The sequence below is a fragment of the Notolepis coatsorum genome (assembly GCF_963971535.1).
Source record: "Notolepis coatsorum genome assembly, chromosome: 9".
NCBI classification, from domain to species: Eukaryota; Metazoa; Chordata; class Actinopteri; order Aulopiformes; family Paralepididae; genus Notolepis; species Notolepis coatsorum.
In genome coordinates, this window is record NC_140173.1 from 128,014,396 (window position 1) to 128,041,424 (window position 27,029).

The 27,029-nt window shown below is 43.7% G+C and overlaps 1 protein-coding gene across 1 annotated transcript in view; it reads right to left on the reverse strand.

Moving 5' to 3' along the window:
• Positions 1-27,029, reverse strand: part of LOC311234949 (mitogen-activated protein kinase kinase kinase kinase 3-like) — a 113,729-nt gene that overhangs the window by 42,666 nt on the left and 44,034 nt on the right. Inside the window, exons 3-12 of the mRNA XM_084322228.1 lie at positions 18,722-18,812; positions 15,450-15,514; positions 15,123-15,178; positions 13,823-13,870; positions 13,487-13,529; positions 13,156-13,228; positions 12,455-12,584; positions 9,679-9,743; positions 9,365-9,446; positions 7,193-7,308 (exon numbers count right to left, since the gene is read on the reverse strand). Of these exons, the coding sequence (XP_084178354.1) occupies positions 7,193-7,308; positions 9,365-9,446; positions 9,679-9,743; positions 12,455-12,584; positions 13,156-13,228; positions 13,487-13,529; positions 13,823-13,870; positions 15,123-15,178; positions 15,450-15,514; positions 18,722-18,812 (769 nt within the window). The remainder of the gene's footprint in view (positions 1-7,192; positions 7,309-9,364; positions 9,447-9,678; positions 9,744-12,454; positions 12,585-13,155; positions 13,229-13,486; positions 13,530-13,822; positions 13,871-15,122; positions 15,179-15,449; positions 15,515-18,721; positions 18,813-27,029) is intronic.

Genomic DNA, 27,029 nt, shown 5'->3' on the forward strand with positions numbered 1-27,029 from the left:
TATGACAGGCGAGGTATAAATGATTATAAACTGCTTTGGATAAAACTGTATTTATTACATACCAAAGAATACCATTATGGAATACACTCAACTACTGAGGGGAACATTAGAAAACCTCGCCAGTTTATTTCAGAATGATATGTACCATGGTCTTCTTTCCCAGTGTGTGATGAATTGGACACATCAAAACGACCACACACTGGAAGCAGGCAACAAAACCATAGTAACACAATAACAATACCAGTCAACACAAAGCATAAATAACAGCATGTCCAGGTGCATCTCCAGGCAGGTCTTTGGGACTCTTGTCAAGAGAAGCCTTTTAACTCTTAATGGGACACTTCAAATTCAACAAAAACAAACAGCTGTGCACACATTCATTTCAGTGAAGTGACCCTTTAAGTCTATGCTCAGCGAGAGTAAAGGCAGCCTGTACCAACGCATGCATGTAGATGAACTGTACAAAGACAAGAGGCGTCACTAACCCCCCAGCCCTCCAAAAGCAAACAAACAAAATCCACATCAAATTCACACTTGGCTTATAGCTAGACCAGGATTGAGCAATACAACACACACACACACACACACACACAACTCATGGTTAGTAATTGTAATAAAGATGGTCATTTGAGCCTCCTGATCCAGCCCTCAGTGGCATGCACATTCAGTGTTTCTATGAACTGGCACAAAATGGCACCGGCTGATCTTGACGTGCAAGGCTTAACACTGTGGTAGGGGGTCAGGACAGGAAACTGGGAGGCAGCCATCTTTCTTTCTTTATTCCCCTGCTCCACTCTCTCCTGCCAAGATGATCTCCCAGTCAATAGCTGCTTTGTTTCATGTAAGGCGATCAAGTGCAGATTTGGATGTGCTGGTACTAATTGTTATGAATAACACTGGGTGCAGCACAAAGAATATTAGCAAGCCAAACACCACCACAGGCCGTACTGAAGCCATCACTGCAGGTCAGAATATACTGAAGCCATCACTGCAGGTCAGAATATACTGAAGCCATCACTGCAGGTCAGAATATACTGAAGCCATCACTGCAGGTCAGAATATACTGAAGCCATCACTGCAGGTCAGAATATACTGAAGCCATCACTGCAGGTCAGAATATACTGAAGCCATCACTGCAGGTCAGAATATACTGAAGCCATCACTGCAGGTCAGAATATACTGAGCCATCACTGCAGGTCAGAATATACTGAAGCCATCACTGCAGGTCAGAATATACTGAAGCCATCACTGCAGGTCAGAATATACTGAAGCCATCACTGCAGGTCAGAATATACTGAAGCCATCACTGCAGGTCAGAATAATACTGAAGCCATCACTGCAGGTCAGAATATACTGAAGCCATCACTGCAGGTCAGAATATACTGAAGCCATCACTGCCGGTCAGAATATACTGAAGCCATCACTGCAGGTCAGAATATACTGAAGCCATCACTGCAGGTCAGAATATACTGAAGCCATCACTGCAGGTCAGAATATACTGAAGCCATCACTGCCGGTCAGAATATACTGACGCCATCACTGCAGGTCAGAATATACTGAAGCCATCACTGCAGGTCAGAATATACTGAAGCCATCACTGCAGGTCAGAATATACTGAAGCCATCACTGCAGGTCAGAATATACTGAAGCCATCACTGCAGGTCAGAATATACTGAAGCCATCACTGCAGGTCAGAATATACTGAAGCCATCACTGCAGGTCAGAATATACTGAAGCCATCACTGCAGGTCAGAATATACTGAAGCCATCACTGCAGGTCAGAATATACTGAAGCCATCACTGCAGGTCAGAATATACTGAAACCACCACTGCAGGCAATAATAAATCACTAGCATCACTGCAGGTCAGAATACATAAAAATCTCACTGCATGTCATAATATCTCTCTGCAGACAATAAATAATTACTAACATAACTTCAGGTCACACTGGCCTTGCTGGAATCCCTGCAGGGCACAACATACAAGACGGCTAGCGTGTTAGAAGCCGTTAGTTCAACCTCTGCGGTCTCTGGCAAACTGGTACCTTTCTACGCGCAGCAAAACGGGGCGCTCGCCGAGCACCGGGGCTTATGGGTAGGAAATTACCCCTGTATTTAAACTAAGGAGGGAGATGAGGACGGGAGGGAAAGAGGAGAGGATGATCAGGTAGGAGGAGGAAGATAAAGGAGAAGGGTGAAGAGTGAAGATTATGAGAATAATTGGGAAAGGATGATGATGAAGGGAAGGAAGAGCATTAAGGACCATCAGGGGGTTGAATGGGTCATTGAAGGCCACAAGAGGGCAGGAGAGAGAGAGGGTGAACAAAGAAGGAAGAAGAGAAAGAAGATCATTCAAAAACAACTGCAAAACACCTATCTGGGCTGGAGAACCTTAGGGCAGGCTAAAACACGGGTGATGTGGTAGTTGTGGAGGTGGACTATTGTGGAGGTGGTAGTTGTGGAGGAGGACTATTGAGGAGGTGGACTATTGAGGAGGAGGTATTTGTGGAGGTGGACTATTGAGGAGGAGGTATTTGTGGAGGTGGACTATTGAGGATGTGGGCTATTGAGGGGGTGGACTATTGAGGAGGTGGACTATTGTGGAGGTGGACTATTGTGGAGGTGGACTATTGAGAAGGTGGACTATTGAGGAGGTGGACTATTGTGGAGGTGGACTATTGTGGAGGTGGACTATTGAGAAGGTGGACTATTGAGAAGGTGGACTATTGTGGAGGTGGACTATTGTGGAGGTGGACTATTGAGAAGGTGGACTATTGAGGAGGTGGACTATTGTGGAGGTGGACTATTGTGGAGGTGGACTATTGAGGAGGTGGACTATTGAGGAGGTGGACTATTGTGGAGGTGGACTATTGAGGAGGTGGACTATTGAGGAGGAGGTAGTTGTGGAGGTGGACTATTGTGGAGGTGGACTATTGAGGAGGAGGTAGTTGTGGAGATGGACTATTGTGGAGGTGGACTATTGTGGAGGTGGACTATTGAGGAGGTGGACTATTGTGGAGGTGGACTATTGTGGAGGTGGACTATTGAGGAGGTGGACTATTGTGGAGGTGGACTATTGAGGAGGTGGTCTATTGAGGAGGTGGACTATTGAGGAGGTGGACTATTGAGGAGGTGGACTATTGTGGAGGTGGACTATTGAGGTGGACTATTGAGGAGGTGGACTATTGAGGAAGTGGACTATTGTGGAGGTGGACTATTGTGGAGGTGGACTATTGAGAAGGTGGACTATTGAGAAGGTGGACTATTGTGGAGGTGGACTATTGAGAAGGTGGACTATTGAGGAGGTGGACTATTGTGGAGGTGGACTATTGTGGAGGTGGACTATTGAGGAGGTGGATTTTTTTTATTTTTTTTTATTTGAAGTCTTTATTTCGAACATGCAATGAATACAACAAACAATAACAAAAAAGAAAACAACTCAATCTGCATGTTCGAAAAGGAGTAGGAAGAAGTATACACTTATTTAATCCTACCCCTTTTCCACTACTCAAATGAGTGTACTATTTTAAACATAAAAAAGAAAAGAAAAGAAAAGAAAAAATATATATATATATATATGCAAAACAAAAAACATATATGTATAAAATAAAATAGAAAACAAAATAAAAATGTAAACACCCGTGAATATCAAGTCCCTTCTTCATCCCTGTACCTTGTGAACATAATTTCCTTATACATCAGTTTGAATTGTCTCATGTTTGGACATTGCTTTAGCACCACATTTAGACTGTTCCACAGTTTCACTCCACATATCGAGATGCAGTGTTTTCTCATGGTAGTGCGTACGTTTAGCACCTTTAAATTGTGTTCTCCCCTCAGATTATAACCCCCCTCCCTATCAAAGAACAATTCTTGAATGTTTCTTGGAAGTGCATGACTTTTTGCTTTATACATTAATTGTGCCGTTTTAAATTCCATTGGACTATTGAGGAGGTGGACTATTGTGGAGGTGGACTATTGAGGAGGTGGACTATTGAGGAGGAGGTAGTTGTGGAGGTGGACTATTGTGGAGGTGGACTATTGAGGAGGAGGTAGTTGTGGAGATGGACTATTGTGGAGGTGGACTATTGTGGAGGTGGACTATTGAGGAGGTGGACTATTGTGGAGGTGGACTATTGTGGATGTGGACTATTGAGGAGGTGGACTATTGTGGAGGTAGACTATTGAGGAGGTGGTCTATTGAGGAGGTGGACTATTGAGGAGGTGGACTATTGAGGTGGACTATTGAGGAGGTGGACTATTGAGGAGGTGGACTATTGAGGTGGACTATTGAGGAGGTGGACTATTGAGGAGGTGGACTATTGAGGAGGTGGACTATTGAGGAGGAGGTAGTTGTGGAGATGGACTATTGTGGAGGTGGACTATTGTGGAGGTGGACTATTGAGAAGGTGGACTATTGAGGAGGTGGACTATTGTGGAGGTGGACTATTGTGGAGGTGGACTATTGAGGAGGAGGTAGTTGTGGAGATGGACTATTGTGGAGGTGGACTATTGTGGAGGTGGACTATTGAGGAGGTGGACTATTGAGGAGGTGGACTATTGAGGAGGTGGACTATTGAGGAGGTGGACTATTGTGGAGGTGGACTATTGAGAAGGTGGACTATTGAGGAGGTGGACTATTGAGGAGGTGGACTATTGAGGAGGTGGACTATTGTGGAGGTGGACTATTGTGGAGGTGGACTATTGAGGAGGTGGAGGTGGACTATTGAGGAGGTGGACTATTGAGGAGGTGGACTATTGAGGAGGTGGACTATTGTGGAGGAGGTAGTTGTGGAGGTGGACTATTGTGGAGGAGGTAGTTGTGAAGGTGGACTATTGAGGACCATCACTCAATGATGGTATACAGTTGAGGAGGTGCATAATACCTGGGTGGTAGGGGTGGACGATACAATATCATAAACGATAGCTATGGTACAATTTCAAAACACAAATATTTTAGTTAACTCAGTATAAGCATGATGTGCACTAAATCATGTCATTGCAATAGCGACTCCTACTGGTCGGTTGGAGCACTTGTTCAGCAGGGAGGGGAGGTAGTGTGAACCTCCTAGCTGTCGGGTTAAAAGAAGCTGCTGGCTCCGGCTCCACGGGCATGTGGTAGACTACACCCTCCCTAGACAAACAATAGCAACGACCAGGAAGGGAATTGAAACAACTACAAAAAATATATAATAAATAAATAAAAATAATAAGGTGTAACTGGGGAAAGAAACACCCTAGAGCCCAAGTGGAGGTTCCGGTTTTGACTGAACTCACAGGTAGATCACATGTATTGCACTTTTTAAATGTAATATTAATATGTATTCCATTCAGCATAACACACAGGATATGAACTGACTTTAGCTACACAAAGTGACCTCGGCACACAGAAGCATTCAAAGATACAGTAGTAGCAAAGTCACCTTCAAATGGCAAAACACTTCCTTCACAAACCTGCTGGGAGTATTATTCATAAAATATGTATACCCTAGCGACTAAGCAAATATGCAATCTTCTGTAAAACCTCCAATAAACAGTCAATTAACACACTATCTTGGCCCAAGGAATGTGCCACATTACATGACGCTGATTTTGTTAGTAGCCTGTGCATGGCCTCTGGGGCAGGCATGGGGAATGAGTCATTACTCGTCATAGACATGACAGATGGTGCCAGTGCAATTATTAAGAAATCATACCACAGTCATTACTTATACATCATCTCATAATAAAAGACTATTTGAATGTATGGGTATTATCAGCATGGCTGGAACAGCTGCCTGATCAATCAGATTGCTTCGCCAAAACCGACCCCGTTGGTTTCAGCGGGTAACAAAGAGGTTGATGGACTCTGTATGACCAGAGACACAGGTGGGTTTACTCCACACATCCAGAGATAGAAGCATCCTCTCTCGCTGTGTCTCAGTTCAGGGGCTGTAGCCTTCGATGGCTGCATCTGAAGACGGCATGCGTCACAGTGGCGTGACCAAGGCTGTCCCAATTCAAAGGCTCCTTCAAATGCAACCGAGAAATGCAGCCAAGAAGTAACCCTTTAATGCATTTAGCATCTTAGCTATTTCAAATAGTTGATTATTGCATATTGGATTATTGTATATTGGAGCTTGTCTTGTTGTCTGTGTACTAGTCCAAGTCTCTAGTCCTTGTCCGGATTACTTGTAAGTTGTAACGTTATTATGATGCAAGTATTATGTCCGTCTGTGTGTGTGTGTGTGTGTGTGTGTGTGTGTGTGTGTGTGTGTGTGTGTGTGTGTATACTAGTCCTCTGTCCTGTTTACTTGTAATGTCATGGTATGATGTACAGTAAGTATTATGTTGCACGGTCACAATGTACATTCTTTTTGTGGACCCCAGGAAGAATAGCTACTGCAATGCTGTAGCTAATTGGGGATCCTAAACCAACGGGCAGATATGCAGACTATTTACCAAGGCCAAACGTACGACCTAGGACCATTATTATAAATGTCTTATATTTTTTCAGGCAAGAATGTAACCATTTCGTTTCACAATATGTGGTCAGTTTGTCCAAATAACGCCAGTCTCCTCCGTAGTCTCATTTAACAACACTCGGTTCAACCAGGGCGGTCTATGAAGGACACACCTTTGTAGACTGTGTGCTTCAAAGGCTACACCCCCTGAATTGAGACACAGCTTATACATCCAGAGATAAAGGTATACTCTATATATCCAGAGATAAAGGTATACTCTATATATCCAGAGATAAAGGTATACTCTATATATCCAGAGATAAAGGTATACTCTATATATCCAGAGATAACAGTATACTCTATATATCCAGAGATAAAGGTATACTCTATATATCCAGAGATAAAGGTATACTCTATATATCCAGAGATAACAGTATACTCTATATATCCAGAGATAAAGGTATACTCTATATATCCAGAGATAACAGTATACTCTATATATCCAGAGATAACAGTATACTCTATATATCCAGAGATAGAGGTATACTCTATATATCCAGAGATAACAGTATACTCTATATATCCAGAGATAACAGTATACTCTATATATCCAGAGATAGAGGTATACTCTATATATCCAGAGATAGAGGTATACTCTATATGTCCAGAGATACAGGCGGGTGTATTCTTTGCATCTGTGTATACCTTCAACTAAACTATTGAGTCAAAAGGTGAAAGGTTAAAGGTTACCTCAGTTCAGGGTCATCGTCGTCAAAGTCGTTGTAGGTGCTATGATCTGGGTTGTTGGATTTGTCCAGTAGCTCAATGGCCAACGTCCTGCTCAGTGGCTGGGAAACAAACGGATGCTGTAGGAGAAAACCATCAAAGACGCTTTAAAAGGGAAATGTTTTATCCATCAGACAGGAAACCGTCTGTAACCATGAATGTACACAACCCTACAACTTCTGGTCTTTAGACAATGAGCTTTGAAAACACAACTAATCTCAGAACTGGAAAGAAAATGAGATAATCCGATGACTTCAACATTAAAGTAATTGGAATAAGTCTTAAAATAATCAAGGATAACATAAAGTTCTGAACTTATTTCCATTGTGGTCCTCGATGTTGACGATGGCAAAATGACTCGGCAATGTGTCACAGGTGTATTGAAAATGTGTAAACAAAAATATTAATAAAAAATGATAAAAATACTAACAGCTGACTAGACGACGTGTCAAACGATGGTCAGCCATGGGACAGCGCATTGGTAGTTTTAATGAACAGATTTTTTAGCATATTCCTTTTGCATAGCGTTTCTGACAATGTATTCATTACAAAGCACTGCATAGAAAGTATTAAGTCCTAAGCCACTAAGACAGGTGGAAGGTACATGCCAAACTCTAGACGGTATTGTGATCTGTGTGTGTGTGTGTGTGTGCGTGTGCGTGTGTGTGTGTGTGTCCATAACCACAATAACTGGTACATCAGCACTTTATTTTCTCTCCAAAATCTGTAAAGCTAGACGGCACAAATATCAAGATAAGGTTTTGGCCATCAGTGTGCTGCTAAGGTTTTCTCCAGGGATGCTCGGCAGGGACACAAGCGAGTTGACACAAAGTCTGCTCGGACAAAAGGTGGCTGGGTGGCGCAGCGGACATTGCGCTCGTCACCAACGCAAGAGACACCGGGTTCGAATCCGGCTGTTGGCCTTGCCTCCGGCTTGGGCCGGCCGTCATACTAACTCAATTGGCGGAGTTAGCGGGTGGGAAGTCGAAGGATGGTAGTCTGGTCGTTGTAAACAGCGACTCCTACAGGTCGGTTGGGACGCCTGCACAGCAAAGTCAGGAAATGGCGGGGGCAGTATGGATAAGGTATTATATTGATGGCTCACGTTGGGGGTCCTGAGGGGGGGGGGGGGGGGGGGGGGGGGGGGGGGGAGATAGAGCGAATATTCATGTATGTTGATGGTATGGTGTTTTTGTATTTTAAAATTTGTTTTGTTTATTATTTTTCATTCAATATTGGTCCTATGTATATTTCTGAGCCCTTCTGATCTGGGTCTGGTGATCGTGGGCTCTGGCTGGGTGGGCCGCGGTTCGGGGTCTCTGCGGGTCGAGGCGCTAAAGAGGCTGGTGCTTTGGCTCGCGGGGGGCCGGGCTGTGGGTCCTCCGGGACTGTGGCTTGCGGTTGCTGGACCTGGAGGTGGAGGGGGCTCGGTAAGCACTTTTTATAGTAAAGATTTTATTTGTTATCCTTTTTCTTTGTGACAACTTGTATTGACTGGTTGTGTATCCGATATATAATAGGTCTAATTTATTGTCTAGTCATTGTTGTGTTAGTTTGTGTTCTTGGATGTCTGTTATGTGATATTGTCTTATTGTGCTGTGTTGTTTCTTGTTTGAAAATATGAAAATAAAAAGATTTGGTCAAAAAAAAAAAAAATGGCGGGGGCAGTGTGAGCCTCCCACACGTTACTCCTCGCCAAATGAGAGTCCGCGCTGGCAGGTGAAAGATGCGACAGGCTGCCTCCACATGTATCGGAGGGGACATGTGATGCAAGGCTTCTATCCTCCCTACAACCGGCCAGTGGGGGGCATATGCGAGCAACAATCAGGACAGGGGAGGGAGAATTGGCACGAGGTAAATTTGGATGGGGAGAAAAATCACAGAAAAAGGAGGAGAAAACAAGTTGGAAAAAAAAAAAAAAAAAAGTCTGCTCGGACAACACAATCATTTATAATGAGTCCCATGGGAATTTTTTACATTGTCGTCCTAAATATTATTCCTGACTGCAGGGCAGGCTTCCAGGTCGCTGAGGCTTCTCCTAGGTGGTACCGGTCTCACTGAACAGTTCAGTAGCACATGGCCACAGGGCACTGCTACATGCTACAGTATACTGTCATGTCATGTAAAGTGCATCACCTGTAACATTTTCTCAGCTGTGGGCCTCTTCTTTGGGCTTTTGGTGAGGGACAGTTTGACAAAATGATGGAAGTTATTTGTCCTGTCAGATAAGAGAGAGAGCAAGACAGAGCATTTCAAGAGAGAGAGAGAGAGAGAGAGAGAGAGAGAGAGAGAGAGAGAGAGAGAGAGAGAGAGAGAGAGAGAGAGAGAGAGAGAGAGAGAGAAAAAAGAGAATAGAGAACCTATGTCAATCAACATATCATCATGTCAATATGACTCAATCACTAGACCGATTGAAACGACACCAAAACAAATAATATAAAAAGTCTTACCATTTCACTTTGTCTTTCAACTTGGGAGGCTGGAAATTACTCTTCGTCATCAGGAAGAGTGCTCTGGAGGAGGGAGAGAAACGGTACACTGGTTAGATCGCAAAGCTAGGCTAATAATCAAAGCGAAAATGCTGACATTTTTAAAAAGTCTATGTTACAATGTTGTCACAATCTTTCGTCCGTCAGCCTGACGACCTCCAGCATCAGGGCAACAACACACCTCCAGCATCAGTGCAACAACAACACACCTCCAGCATCAGTGCAACAACACACCTCCATCATCAGTGCAACAACACACCTCCATCATCAGTGCAACAACACACCTCCAGCATCAGGGCAACAACACACCTCCATCATCAGGGCAACAACACACCTCCATCATCAGTGCAACAACACACCTCAGCATCAGGGCAACAACACACCTCCAGCATCAGTGCAGCAACACACCTCCAGCATCAGGGCAACAACACACCTCCAGCATCAGGGCAACAACACACCTCCAGCATCAGTGTAACAACACACCTCCAGCATTATGGCAGCACACGCCTCCATCATCAGGGCAACAACACACCTCCAGCATCAGTGCAACAACACACCTCCATCATCAGTGCAACAACACACCTCCATCATCAGTGCAACAACACACCTCCATCATCAGGGCAACAACACACCTCCAGCATCAGTGTAACACACCTCCAGCATCAGAGCAGCACCACACCTCCATCATCAGTGCAGCAACACACCTCCAGCATCAGTGCAGCACACACCTCCAGCATCAGAGCAGCACACACCTCCATCATCAGGGCAACAACACACCTCCATCATCAGGGCAACAACACACCTCCAGCATCAGTGCAACAACACACCTCCAGCATCAGGGCAACAACACACCTCCATCATCAGGGCAACAACACACCTCCAGCATCAGGGCAACAACACACCTCCATCATCAGGGCAACAACACACCTCCAGCATCAGGGCAACAACACACCTCCATCATCAGGGCAACAACACACCTCCATCATCAGTGCAACAACACACCTCCATCATCAGGGCAACAACACACCTCCAGCATCAGGGCAACAACACACCTCCAGCATCAGGGCAACAACACAAGTCGTTTGTTCCCACCAAGGTTACGATAGTTAACTAAAACTGAACTAAAACTAGGTGTGAAAAAACATTTAACTGAAATAAAAAGAACTAACTCAAATTAAATCTGTATATAAAAAATATATACAGAAAATGTCTTTAGTTTTAGTCTCTTGTCAATCTGGTCCAATCTGTCAACAGAACAAGCGTGAGGAGGCGGCGTTGGTACATGATGTTCATCGAGACGGAGATGTCTATATGACTGTGAGTCAACCCCCTTCACTCAATACCTAACTTCTTAAATCTGCCCCTGACAAATACCACCTATATTATCATCAAAAAAATACTAATACCAATAGAAACGACACTAAAACTTTAAACAATAAAAACTGAATTGAAAACACAAACGAACTGAACTAAACTGAATTGGAAAAAAAAAAAAAAAAAAAAAAAATGCCTAGTTAACCGCCAACATGAAGGTGCTTTGTGGATACAGTTTGAGAACGACTCAGTTTGCGCCATAACGCAGTTCAGCAGAACTCCTGTAGATGTGACCTGGTGTGACACAATATGAATACGAGATAGAGCTACTGGCGGTCAGGTCAGTTCTCATATCTCTCATCATGTTTTTGTGGTAATCCAGCCAAGGCGTGGACATTGAATTAACAATGACATACGGATGTCAAAATCCTACATGTATGATGCTTTTAAAACATGTTCAAATGGTAAATGGCTGCATTTATATAGCGCTTTTATCAAATGCGATTTTACAATTTTGTTCCTCACATTTGACCCATTCACTCACACATTCACACACCGATGGCGGACGCAACCATGCAAGGTGCCAACCTGCTTATCGGGAGCAGTTAGGGGTTAAGTGTCTTGCTCAAGGACACTTTGATACGCTGCCGGGAGGAGCTGGAACGGAACCGGGAACCTCCGGATTTAACAGACGACCTACCTACCTACCTACCCCTTCACACACACACACACAACACAATCACCTTCCGTCAGCCCTTCAACTACCTGATCTGGTCACTCACTCGATGTATCCTGCACTCCCTCAGAGTTCATGAGCAACGCCAGGCTGAGGATATGGCTGTCCTTCCACTGCCTGTGTAGAATATCTTTTCTACACGGCCATTTACATTTAGTCATTTAGTGGACGCTTTTATCCAAAGCGACTTACAAGTTCTGTACGACAAGTCATCAGGAAGGGCACAACTCTATCAGCTGAGTAACAATGTTCATCAAAGTGTTGAGTGCTACAGTTTAGGTTAGTTTATTAGGACAGTAAGGTTCGTTTTTTTTTTTTTTTTTTTTTTCATTTCAGATAATGGTGAAGTGTGTCTTTAGTCGACGGTGAAAGATTGGACGGGTTTCGGCTGTCCTAACTGTGGTGGGAAGTTCGTTCCACCATTGTGGGGCAAGGACAGAGAATAGGCGTCTTCTCTGTGATGACCCTCCCGGAGCTTGGATAGGAGTGGTCTGAGGCGGCCAGGTAATTCTAAAGTCTCAGAGTATCAAAAAGCTCTTGTACCATACCCAGACTAGCAATGGGCGTTTGTTTTAAAATAAACCCTGTTGAAGGGGGCAGAGCAGCTGGGTAAATCGGGGGAAAGACAAGACATCCGTGACAGACGCCCACTTGGATAACCCCCCCCCCCCCCCAGCCGCACCTACCCATGGGGTGCAGGTCGAACATGGGCGGCTGTAGCTCCGCCAGCTCGATGGCGGTGATGCCCACGGCCCAGATGTCACAGAGCTGGTTGTACCCTCCTTTCCTCTCCACGGCTGCCACCTCTGGAGCCATCCTACACGCGAGACAAGACAGCCTCTTAGCATCCTCCCTACCGGCAACGCAAACTCGGCGCCGATAGGCGAGCAGTGGGAAAACATGCACATAAAAGCACTGTAATAATTATGTCATGAAGTAGAATGCCAAAAAACCTCTCTCCCTCTTTCTCTCCCCCTCCCTCTTTCTCCATCCCCTCCTCTCCCCTGCCCCTGCCCCCCCCCCCCCCCCCCCCTCACTCCTTCTCCCCCCTCGCCTCTCTCCTCTCTCCTCCTGCCTCCCTGTTTTTGTCAACGCGGAGATATGGGGAACAGTGGCGGGCTGATGTTATAATATTATAAAGGAGCTATGGGGGAACAGTGGCGGGCTGATGTTATAATATTATAAGGAGCTATGGGGGAACAGTGGGCGGGCTGATGTTATAATATTATAAGGAGCTATGGGGGAACAGTGGCGGGGCTGATGTTATAATATTATAAGGAGCTATGGGGGAACAGTGGCGGGCTGATGTTATAATATTATAAGGAGCTATGGGGGAACAGTGGCGGGCTGATGTATATATATATAATATAATATTATAAGGAGCTCACCAGTACGGTGTTCCAATGAAGGACTTCCTCTTCGCCAGCGTGGCTGTGATCTGGGCCGACACCCCGAAATCAGCTAGAGGAGTGGAATCATGAGAGGGAAGGATGGAAGGAAGGACAGAGGAGTGGCGAGAGGGAGGGAGAGAGAGAGAGCGGAAAGGAGGAGAGCAGGAGAGGGAGGGAGAGAGTGAGGGAGGGAGGGCGAGGAAATGGAGGGACGGTGAAAGCGAGGGAGGAGAAAGAGAAATAGATATTTAGCTAATGAGAAAATGCAGACCAAATGTTATTAAAACAGGACAGAGTTGAAAAAGAGGGGCTGTGTGTGTCTTCTCACCTAGTTTCACGTAGCCATTATCTGTCAGGAGGATGTTCGCTCCCTGTCAAGACAGAAACACACAATAATGTTATTGCCACTGGTTCAGCACTATGGCACAGATAACAGCAGTGGCACCGAGCCATGACAATTTTACACAACTGGTTGGACTGGTTTCACAGTTGTAGTTTCAGGCACGTTGAAGCATAACGTCGTCAAATATGAATGATTTATGGTGTCAAATATAGTGATTTATACAGCAGCGCCAACTGTAGCTGCAACGGAGTTCTTTTCTAATGTCGCTGTAACAAAATAATTAACACACGCGTGCGTCCCAGTACTAGTCAAGAATCTCACCTTGATGTCTCTGTGCATTTTGCCTTTGTTGTGTAGATAATACAAACCCTGCAATAACAAACACAAAGACGTCAGAAGAATCACAGATGACTATATACGAATGATACCCTGATAATAGATAACAGATAATGGAGTATCTGACGCAACAGCAAGGTCAAAAGAATGCAATGTACACTGAACAGCAAAACATAATAAAAATGAATAGAAAAATAAGCGGCGTAGGTGGAGAGCAGCTTAGCATTAGAGGCTCAAGAGTCCTGCCTCTAGACCCCTCTTCTCACTGCTTTCTATTAAACCCCATCCATCCTTGTGTGTTTTGTGTCACGCTTATTAATCCAATGTATTATTATTATTATTATTATTATTATTATTATTATTATTATTATTATTATTATTATTATTATTATTATTATTATTATTATTATTATTGACTATAGTAGCAGATGTGTTGGTGTGGCATTATGCAGACTTGACATTATGTAGACTGGCATTATGTAGACTTGGCATTATGCAGACTGGACATTATGTGAACTGGACATTATGTAGACTGGCATTATGTAGACTGGACATTATGTAGACTGGACATTATGTGAACTGGACATTATGTAGACTGGACATTATGTAGACTGGACATTATGTAGACTGGACATTATGTAGACGGGACATTATGTAGACGGGACATTATGTAGACGGGACATTATGTAGACTGGACATTATGTGAACTGGACATTATGTAGATTTGACATTATGTAGACTTGACATGTGAACTGGACATTATGTAGACTGGACATTATGTAGACTGGACATTATGTGAACTGGATATTATGTAGACTGGACATTATGTACACTTGACATGTGAACTGGACATTATGTAGACTTGACATTATGTAGACTGGAAATTATGTGAACTGGACATTATGTAGACTTGACATTATGTAGACTTGACATGTGAACTGGACATTATGTAGACTTGACATTATGTAGACTTGACATTATGTAGACTGGACATTATGTGAACTGGACATTATGTAGACTTGACATTATGTAGACTTGACATTATGTAGACTTGACATTATGTAGACTGGACATTATGTGAACTGGACATTATGTAGACTTGACATTATGTAGACTGGACATTATGTAGACTGGACATTATGTGAACTGGACATTATGTAGACTTGACATTATGTAGACTGGACATTATGTAGACTGGACATTATGTGAACTGGACATTATGTAGACTTGACATTATGTAGACTGGACATTATGACTGACAGTACAGCTGGTTAACTTTACACACCTGGAGGGTCTCCCGGGACATATAGGCTATCTGCGACTCTGACAAAGGTCCAGTTACTAGAGAGAGAGAGAGAGAGAGAGAGAGAGAGAGAGAGAGAGAGAGAGAGAGAGAGAGAATGGGGGAGAGAAATGGGAGGAAGGAAAATGTTATGCAAGGAAAAGCAAAAGAAGAGAATGGGAGAATAAAAGAAAAGAGAAGAGAAAGTGGGGTGACAGAGGACAGTTTAAAAACAAGACATTTGCAAGTCAGTAATCTTCAAATTGAGTTGAGTTGAGTGAGAGCAATAGAGGGGGACAGCGTGTGTGTGTGTGTGTGTGTGTGTGTTACCGTGATATATATCCTGTAGTGACCCTCCTCCACAGTATTCCATGCTGATCCATAATTTATCTCTCCTAAAGAAACACAGCAATGATATACCGTCAGTAGTCTCACTATCTCTCTCTCTCTCTTACACTCACAATCATACACCATCTCTCTATAAAACAAACACACACACACCTTAAAGATTTATATCACGATATATTTAGAAATGGACAATAAGGGTATATATATCGCAGTATATTTAGTTTTCTTAATATATATAAAAACGAATACAATTATTTAGGTGCCGTAAAAGACTAGGATGGTAACAATTTATTCTGTGCATGACTGCATGTGCACAAACACACACACACGCACAAGAGAGAAGGAGAATTGGCGTATAGCAGACTTAATGCTTTTAGAATATTTCAGCTAATGAAGTGACATATTTATTACCATTAACTATCCAGTTTTTATGGAGTAACGTTTGGCTACTCGCTCGACATTGCTTGCAGATAATAGTTTTCTGCTCAATGTCCATGTACTTTTTAAACCCAAACCACATCCAGATGATGGACAAAGCACCTTTCTTTCAAACTAAGTATTCTTCATTTCGGGAACAGGAGCTTCCGATTTTATGAGTTTATGATCTATTTTTTTTTTACATTTGTAAAAAAAAAATCAAGGAGCCTAAAAGTTGCCTTCTACCGGTACATCCGGTAGAGTAAAATCTCTACCATGGCACAGATTTCTACCGGTATACCAGTTCAACCGTTATACCGCCCACCCTACACCCCCCCTCTATCTCACAACACAGACACCAAGAAGGGGGTCTTTCTGTGTGGAGTTAGCATGTTGTCGCCGTGTTTACATGAGTTCCTCTGGGTTATCTGGTCTCCCCCCACATCATAAAGAAGACACGCATGCATGTTAGGTATATCCTGCCATAGCCATAGGGAGGTGTAGTCTGACGTCACTGGTTGTTCCACCCGTATAGGGATTTATCATTGGGAAAATGGATTATCGGCTATTAGAATAGAATAGAATAGATCTTTATTTGTCATTGTTGGTACAACGAAATTTGTTAGGAACATCACCACTGGCATACAACATAAGATATAACATGTGCAAAATAATAATGTCAATAATAATAGTAATATAGTAATAAAGTAATAGAGTATCAATGTCCCAATGTCCCAATATATAACATACCATCATTGTCCAAGTGCATCTAGTGCTTGTGCAAATACATTTATAATATAAATATTTCAGTCCAGTGAGTTGATGGAAGGAGGGGGGGGGGGGGGGGGGGGGCGTTGACTTGCAAAGGATGAAGTATTGTATAGTGCAGCAATGCAAGTCCGGTTCACAGTTATTATTGTAACAATTCTGCCGCATGGAAATTGAAAAGCTTTACATATTTGCACAAAATAAGTCCCTTCTATCACTAACATTATTGTTTAAAAAATGTTGGTTGAAATAATATTTCGTGATATTTTTTTATGATTAATTGTGAATATTTTCACGTTGAGCTATAGATTGTGGATGAATAAGCACAGAAAGGTACACCATGCCAATGTTAATGCTTTATTTGTTTTAAACGAGGCGATTTAGCAATGGGCAACGGGGAATACATTGCGTTGGACAGAGGGTGGAACACGAAAAACGGCAATGACGTAACCATCACACCGCCCTATTGCCCTTGACCAAGGGTACTGGCATTACAACTGGCTGCCCACTGCTCCTAAAATAGTTAGGATGGGTCAAACCGAGCACGAATTTCCCCCAACGAGCACGAATTTCCCCAAGGGGATTAATAAAAGTATACATACTGTACATACATACTGTAACTGAGGGGTACAATTCCCTGACTGTATTACTAGATATGATACTTACTACCACTACCTTTGTACTTAATATTCGGCCACCCAGTACACGGCATAAATATATTATCATGAACACTCTCACGTAGATGAAACGGATCCAACACAAATGTACGAATTAGAAACAAGTCTTTATTGCCTACACAGCGATGGTGTGTAGACTAAACACTTAATCACTTAATTACATTTATGAATTGAAATAGTATGCACTTTTATGGCAAGGAGTATTCGTCGGTATATCAATAGATAATGTCCAATCTCTGAAGGCGCAGGTGGTAAATATACGACCTGGAATAGTTAAGGAATAACAGCAATGATACTTTAATGATTGTAGGCTGGATACACTAGAGGGGGTTAATCCGGTCGCTTGTAAGCCGACAGGAGTAGGAGGGGGGGGGGGGGGTAGAATCCAGCTGCCTCGTCCGGCCAAGGGTATCCCAGGAGAACCCACTGTAGTGCCGTTCAATGCGCCGGCGATCCTTGGACCACAGATGAAAGCAGGTGGACTCTTTGTGGGCCGGCTCTCTCCGGTCCACGGGGGAGAGATGTGGAGAGACCTCGTCTTGCAGAGCGTCTCCTCACCTTGTGTCCTCTCCAGGGGGGGGGGTTCCAACACACGGTAGTGTCGGGGATCTTTATCCATAGAATAATCAAAGTATCCAAAGCATAATCCGTGCCTGGGAAGGCGGGCTGTCGTCGGTAGAATAATCCGGTATACAGGTCCACTCGCTCGTCGGCTCTGGGGCTCCTCGGGTGCAGCTTCACATAGGGTCAACCACCCTGGGTAAGCAGCCAGTTCTCTGCCTGAAACGATGGGGTACTGACTACGGTAGTATTCTCACCGCACGAAGCACTATATATTAACAGACTATTATTAGCTTAATAGACTACGTCCAACTCGACGATATAGTGCCAAATATGACTATTCAAATATTAATATACACGATGTCTCAATACCGATGGTAGGCGAACTTGGCCTTACTCCCCACACGTGGCATCGCGGGGAGGCTTTACGTCTGTGACTCTATTGGAGGGTAAGAAACTGGACTGAAAAGAAAGTCCTACTTTAGTAGCGCAGTATATATACGCACTATGAACAAATAGTCCCATTAGTGGTGCGGTAGCCAAATTCCTACGCGGAACTAGGACTTGTTCGTACATGTCGAGCGGTACGTTTGAACTGGGTCTGAGGGGTATGGCAGCCTGGCACCAAGGTCTCGACCAATAGTAGAATGGAGACTATTATGGGATGTTCAGTAGGCTAGAATGGATATTCAATGCATATTGTACAAGGAATATACAAGGGATATCAGGGAATATTAGAGAATATACAAATACAATTAAATATATATATAAATAAATATATATATTCGGTTTAATCTGGCCCTTCACAACACATACTGTACACACACTTACCGGAGATAGCTGCCGAAGTAGGCTACGATGTTGGAGTGTTTACAGTCCTTCATCATAATGATCTCCTGCTGGACCACCGCAAAGTCCTCGCCTGTCACACGCACACGCACACACACACACACACTTCATTATTGTAATGGTAGCTCACATGCCTGTAAAGAGCTTTTATCACAGGTCCATTAAGGAAGAAAACGCGGTGAAACAGCATATAGTATGTAATTTAGTAGATCCTTTAGTAGAACATATAAGTGTCAGTCACTATTAAACGATTGGAAATAGCAACGCTGTGTCTATATTTCACGTTTTACGCAGCCTGGATTTCACTGCAATCAATCAAACCTCTGGCTATAGTCCTGAAAACTAGGGTTGATAACATCATTCGGACACAGGGGGCACAGAAATACACACTTTAGGCTAGTAGCGCTGCTACTTCCAGTCCTCAGTTACCGACACTTACTACATGTCTACCTGAGGCTCCATGAAATTACATGTATGTATGTTGTTTTGTGGTGTTACCTTCCTTTAAAGATCCACATTTAGCAAACAGAATGGAAATAAACAGAACAGAACAGGAGCAACACAGGACCGAGCAGGAACAACTGTACGGTGATGAGGACATCCAGTGTGACAGGGCAAGGAGGGGTTACAGACACACCGTCATAACCATGTCACTATAGATAACAACCACCACACATAGCCTACGTGCATAACAGCTGATCCTAGGTAAGCACCTGTCCCTAAAAGTCCATACTTTTGGTGCTAATTATTTTCAGCAACGAAACGGAACAAGAATAGCCTGCCGCGGTTTCAAGCACACACACGCACAAACACAAACACAAACACACACACACAACATAATAAGCAATCAGCAACTGAAAAGGGAAGCCTTTAAAGTCCCATCATGACACTCCCTCCTTGTCTTCTAGAACCGTGTCATGTTTGAGAGGTCAGCTCTCTAATTGGCCAACATATCCTTCCATCACAGGTCAAGTCAAAAGGTCCAGACATTCAAATTGGAGGGCGGAACAGACGGAACCGTAAAAGGGTGGAACACTTTGTGGGAAAAGGTGATGATAACATGAGATCCGTTCACCAGAGAGGTTCCACTCAGATGGTCCATGGTGGTCAGCATGAACGGATCTCAAGTTAACGACAGAGCACAGGACAGGTACTGTATGGCCACTGCCATTTCAATGGCAGCCATGCAAGCTCCACAACCCTGCTCCATGACTGTTGACAAGTAGTTCTGAACCAGCTGATTTTTCCACACAAAAGAATTTGAATTTTTAAAAATCATAAAATCTGTTATGGATTGTTGCAAGAGCAGCAGCATGGCACCCATAATACAGGCCGGCCAAACGATCTCCATTAAAAGCTACAGTAAGTTTTGACTGCAGGGTGCGCTGTGAGACACATAGAGGCCACAGTCTACCAGCTTCGCCTACTTTCAGATTTTCTTGAAAACTATATTTCACTTTGGAAACACGTTCTCCTTTTCAGCAACAAATTAAAGACAGAAAAACAACATATCGCAAGGCTCTAAACTGCTCTGAAACGAATTAATTTAGTTTGACAGTCATCAGAGCCACACTGAATCCTTGTATTTAGTTAATTACAGCTCAATGAAATGATGTAGATGAAACATTTTTGATAAGGATTGCAATAGGGATTGCAATTTTTTTTCCCATCTACATCATTTCATTGAGCTGGTGGCCATATTCAAACACATAACGCATATCAATAACGGTCAAACTAAATGAAAGCATGCAAAACAGTTTAGAGTCTGTGACGTGTCCCTTTTTTTTTTACCGTCTTAAAATGTTATTTCTACCAAATATACAAACTATGGTCATGTAAGGTTTTACACTATTTTTTTTGTTCTGTCCATTAGCTTATGGAAATGTGCCTGTTTTTACAACCATTGCTAATGAGAGTCAGGATGAAATCCTGAATACCAGTGGCTATGGATCATAATCAGGACAACTAATGAGGTTGAGATGTGATCATTGAACTCAACGCTGGTCTGCATGCTGCTGAAAAGTTAAAGTGTTCCACACAAATGCAATGCTTTCTCCTTTCCTTGGCTTGCTGCTCGTTGACTTTTCCTGACCATAAGGAGAAGTTCAGGAAATCTTTTAAATAGGACCCAAAACCAATTCTGGTGATTAATCATAGACTAACCAAGCAAACAGCAAAAAGCCTGTAGCAACTCCCCTAAACTATTTCTTCCAGCCTATGTCATACTCTAATATCACCATAATTAATTTTTTATATTTGGAGACTCATTCTAATCTTTTTTTTTTGTATCCACTTTTTCTCCCCATTTTTCTATTTTTCTCCCATCCCAATTTTCGTATTATCCAATTCTTCCCTCTCCTGTCTCGAACATTGCTAGACTATGCCTCCCACTGGTCGGCTGTAGCGAGGACAGAAGCCTTGCATCACGTGTCCCCTCCGGTACACGAGGAGGCAGCCTGTCGCATCACTTCCTGCTTCCACCGCACCGGCGTCACCAAACCGACCTGTAGGAGTCACTGTCCACAACGTCCAATCCCCACCCACCGGCTTTCCCACCCTCTAACACTTGCCAATTGTGTTAGTATGAACGACCGGCCAGCCGGTAGCAACGCCGAGAGCTGGGCTCGAACCCAGCGTCTCCTGCGTTAGTGGCGAGCGCCTTGCCCACTGCGCCAATCAGCCGCCAGACTCATTCTAATCTTGACACAACCCCCATCAGAGTCCTGAGTCGACCTTTGTAAAACAGTGTTTTAGACATATTGAGGTCAGCCCGTGGCTTAGTGCTCAGCTGCTAAGCACTGAGACCATCTTTGTCCATTGACTTAATAATGAAACTGGTTGCTCCGAAGGCCATGATACTCATCAACATTTCCAGACAACGTAGACGGCAAATATGATGCAACTATACTTTCATTCCCACAATGTGACCCACACTGATTTTGCGCCGTTTGCAGCTTCTCATCCCACACCGTCTTAAAAAGCTGTCCGTGTTCCAGTATCATGGCCTCGAGGTGCCAGCCAGGCCGGGTAGGGGCTCTCAAACCTTTTCATGTCACAAATTGATATGTAATAGGTCAGGGACCCCCATTTGATAGGAGTTTGTCACAGGGGACCCCCATCTGAGAAGATACTTGTTGTTAGATGTGATTTAGTCCCAAATTCCATTACGGTCTTCTTAATGTATGTATGTGGGGGAGATGAGAGAACAGTGGGCAGAGTAAAACCTACGGTGTTATGGTCATTCTTGTACATTCTCTCATTGTGCCAACTTATACCATTACTCATTTTGGCCGGGGACCCCCTGGAACCCCCTCTCAAGGACCCCTGGGAGTCCCCCGAACCTCACTTTGAAAATCACTGATGCAGGGTAAAGCAGTGGGGTGGCGGCAGTGCAGGGGGTGAGGGGACCCAGCTTACCCAGAGGAGAGGACATGATCACTAGCAGAGGAAGCAGAGGAAGAACAAAAGAGACGGATGAGCTGGAAAAAAGAATCGGCGGTCCAGCAGAGCAAGATGATCTCATCGTGGATGGGAAGATCATCTGGATCCTGCAGGATTAACGTAGGCCTACACTGGATTCGTAGATGGAAACCGTTTTCTGGGGGGGGGGGGGGGTCACGTGGCATTGCTAAATTTAGAGTCAATCTCGGTCTAAAGTGACGAGCAGCAAATACTTCATATTGTCGGATGGGTATGTAAATGAGGAAAGCTATAGGAGCTAGGAGTCCGAATCGAACCGGGAACCTTCTGATTACCAGACGACCGCTCTCTCCCTCCTGAGCCACTGTCACTGAGGAGCTGGAGGGGCTGCCCCGTGTTTTCGTCCATCATGCTAGCGAGGTGAAGACAGCAACGGGTGGACGAGAGCCCAGCTATCTGTGATAACGGCAACAAAAGAAACGTTGCCACTAAAGAGGATATTGACACTGTAAACAGATTAGCACCTGCTCTGGCAGAACACACCTGCGTTGACATTCTTTGGCGCACGCGTCGTTTTTTGTTTTGAACTCCAGCAATGAGAGATTGGGGCTTTAAGACACAAAATATATTCCAGTGGGGACTTGTGTGTCATATCACCACCAGTGCCCCGGTTCCCGACATCTGCCTCGCTGCCCTGCATAACTGGCATTCCCAGTTGGCCAATAAGATGATCCACTGGCTTGCATCACTCCCAGTCAGACAGACAATGAAGGACGTTGCAGACGAAGCCCGGGCCGGTACTACAGGTGTTGCCGGTAGACCTTAAGCCACTCTGTTGAACAAAGGCTCTGTTCCCAAGCAGTGCCTGCCTGGCCCGTTTGAACTACACGTGTATGCTACACCGTAGTGTTGTCAAAAAATATCGAAAAATCGATACATATCGATTCTGAATATTTAAAACGGTTTCAATACTCATTTCCCGCAACATCGATATTTAATTATTCATAAAAATAATTTTAATTCTTTTTTTTTTGTATAAGGAAGTTGCATTGTTCATTTCAATACCTGTAATAGTACAGTAGTCCACACACACACACACACACATTCAGTTAAGTCGGAATATGACTGTAATAACAGTTCAGTTTGTCAGGTACATGCAACACAGATTACAGTGTTTGTTTACATCTGTCTGCTTGAGAAAATACCATGTTATGCAATAAAAATGATTGAAGTGAGATGAACAGTTATTTTTAAATGTGTGATCTAAAGATAAACAAAGGGTTTTAAAAGTGTTATATTTATCTTCTCTTATAGTACCAGAGAGAAGGTGAGGAGAATCAACCAGCAACAAAAGCAAAATGTCTCTATAAAAAAAAAACTAATTTTTTATTATTATTATTTTTTTTACATTTTAAGATTGAACCTTTTCCCCTGTGGTATCGAAAATGGTATCGAATATCGACACTTTTCAAGGTATCGTATCGAAGTTCGAAATTCCAGTATCGTGACAACACTAGAACAGCCTCACTCCTACACACCTGCAGCACCACCGGCCAAGAGCCAAGAGCCAAGAGCCATGGCACGCCACTCCCTGTGCTCGCTTGCTGCCTAATTCTAGTATAAACAGGCTTTCTACACAGAGGGACTGCTAAACCAGTTGACAACAATGACAGTTGAAAAAAGGCTCTGTAAAGTATTTGAGAAGAATGGACCTGTCTCAAACCCTGCCCTCTTTTCTTGATCCTCCAATCACAACTGTCGCTTACCTCGGACAAACCAAGTTTGTCCGAGGTAAGCGACAGTTGTGATTGGAGGATCAAGAAAAGGGGCAGGGTTTGAGACAGGTCTATTAGGTGCACTAGTCCCTCTGTACATAAGCGTAGGACAACAAGGCCCCTCTGACCTAGCTCCTTACGTGACTGTGATGTGCAGGCCAGGGGCTGGCTTTTTAATACACAGTCACTCTCAGCCATGTTGCTACCAGGTTCGTTTGGTGCACCAAGCACTGCTTCCCAGCTCGGGGTGGGTCAAAAATATATCAGATATAAATTTCAAATGTACCCAGCGTACAATATGGGTTTCACACAGCGAGGCGCTGGGGTCTGGAAGCTCGGAGTTGCTAATAAACAGTTTAAATCATTGTTACAAAACGAGTGGTACTCAAGAGAGAGCCGTGTATTTCCGCCGTTGGTGTCACAGCGCATGCGCAGCTCTGTGATGCCGCGTTCACGTTACGTAAGAAGCGGAAGAACCAGAGGACATCTCTTTGCTACAACTAGGAAGCCTTCACGCGTTGACTCGATGAAACGCCCACATCCATACTGTCGCAATTCGTGACGCGAAGTGGGAGATATCGGGGTCTATAAAAAAAAATCCCATATGTCCTAATAGGAATTACCACTAGGAGGCTGACGTGAATGGTTTTTCCCAGTTCTTCTGCTTCTTACGTAACGTGAACGCGGCATCACAGAGCTGCGCATGCGCTGTGACACCAACGGCGGAAATACACGGCTCGCTCTGAGTACCACTCGTTTTGTAACAATGATTTAAAATGTTTATTAGCAACTCCGAGCTTCCAGACCCCAGCGCCTCGCTGTGTGAAACCCATATTGTACGCTGGGTACATTTGAAATTCATATCTGATATATATTTTTGACCCACCCCGAGCTGGGAAGCAGTGCTTGGTGCTCCAAACGAGCCTGGTAGCAACATAACTGAGAGTGACTGTGTATTAAAAAGCCAGCCCCTGGCCTGCACATCACAGTCACGTAAGGGGCTACCTCTGACCATGCTATTGACGTGCCTCCATCATAAGAGGGAGAGAGAGAGAGAGAGAGAGAGAGAGAGAGAGAGAGAGAGAGAGAGAGAGAGAGAGAGAGAGAGAGAGAGTTTGTCTGTCTGTGTGTTTGTGTGAAAAAGAGAACAGGTTTAGAAAGAACAGATAGAGACATGCTTTCAGTCCTCCTACATTAAGGTTGAGAGGAGGCTAGGCACGACACAAAAGAGAGAGAGAGAGAGAGAGAGAGAGAGAGAGAGAGAGAGAGAGAGAATAGAGAACCTATGTCAATCAACATATCATCATGTCAATATGACTCAATCACTAGACCGATTGAAACAACACCAAAGTAAATAATATAAAAAGTTATAAAAAGAGAGAGAGTGCATGTGTATTTTGATGGTCAGATCCTAAGTTTGTATCAAACATGGAAATTGTGGGAGAAATATATACTGTATATATTATATATATATACATGTATAAATTATATACATTTAATATTACGAGACACTCCAGGCCGCCTTCATTGCTGCTTGGCTTCCATGTCTCAGTGGATAGAATATAAACTGACACCATGTGTACAAAGAGAGACAGACATTCATGTTTACACAGGTAGTAGTAACGTTAGTAGTTAGTAGTTATGTCGGGCAGGAAATCCTAAGTGTGGGATGGTTTTGAGACCCAAGAAGGTGACATCATGCAAACTCTGCGAGAGAGAGAGACACTCAGCCCTCCCATTCCTTACTATTGTAGCTTGGCGAAAATGAAACATATCTCTCCGCTTTTCTCCGCTGTGAGCGTTTCCAGGGTTAGTTTAACTGTTTTAGTGTTACTTTACCAGCTAACTTTAGTTTTTACCATGGCATACAGGGATGGCGAGGATGCCGTTGCCGGCAGAGTTTTCACTACACATAGAAACAGGGCAACTCGCGAGAGGAGTTGTCGCAGGGCTGTCAAATGCAGGGCTGAATGTCATAGATGTCATAGCTTCTAATATTGGAGTTCCGCGCTGGTCTGTGTGCATTATGAAATGACAATTGCGAGAATTTTCAGATATATTGGACAATATTAGCCCGTTACTGATACATCACTGTAGCTTGTTGTTGTTCTAATAAAACATGTTGATAAATTAGACATTGTTCTTATTTTAGGCAGACGGCTTGCAACTTTTTTATCTACCCGTTCTCAAGATGCCAAAATGTGACATCGATTGATCTAACGTGAGTTCGGTACTAGGGATGGGTACCGAATTCGGTACTTTTGAGGTACCGAACCGAAACACGTCGGTACTACCGAGTATCGAATCAAGTGAGAAACCGAGAGAAAAAAAAAAAAAAAAAAAAAAAAAAAAAAATTTACTTTTTTTTTTCTTACTTTTTTCTTTTCATGTCAACGTTCACACGCACAATATATGCTTACCTAGGATTTGACTTGATTCAACAACAAAGCAGTCGGAGCAATGACAAGCCGAAAACTGTCGAAATTGTAGTTATTTGAAGTTTGGATTTTTTTTTTACGACTGAGGTAGGTAAATTAAATTTCTTGATACTAAAGTACCGAAAAAAGGTACCGTTGGGTACCGGTATCGATTCACAGGTACCGGTATCGGTTCAAATGTGAAAGGTACCCATCCCTATTCGGTACCCAGCCCTACTGTTCAGTGCAGCACTCAAGAGAGCATTTGCACCAAGGGCTTTGGTTTTTCAAGGTATTGGAAGCAGAAAAGGTTAGCATGTGATGCTAGCAGCAGTGCTGCCGGAAGTCAGTGGGCGTATGAAGCACGACGTGACTTTCAGAGACATGCTTCAGAGAGACATGCTTCATGGATCCTGTTCCTTTCATCCGTGAACCTGACGTGCAAGAAGCAAGCGGAGAGAGGGGGAAGGGGGAGCGTAAAGGAAACCCAGGGGAGGAAATGGATGGAGAGAAGCGGAGGAAGGAGGAGGCAAACGGTGAGAAAAGAAGGAAAGGAAAGAGTGATAGAGAGGAAGAGGGGGAACAGGAGAGAGGCTGAAAAAGAAGGGAGCAAAGTAGGACTAGACAGATATACTGGACGATATTAGCCTGTTACTGACACATCACTGCTTGTTGTTG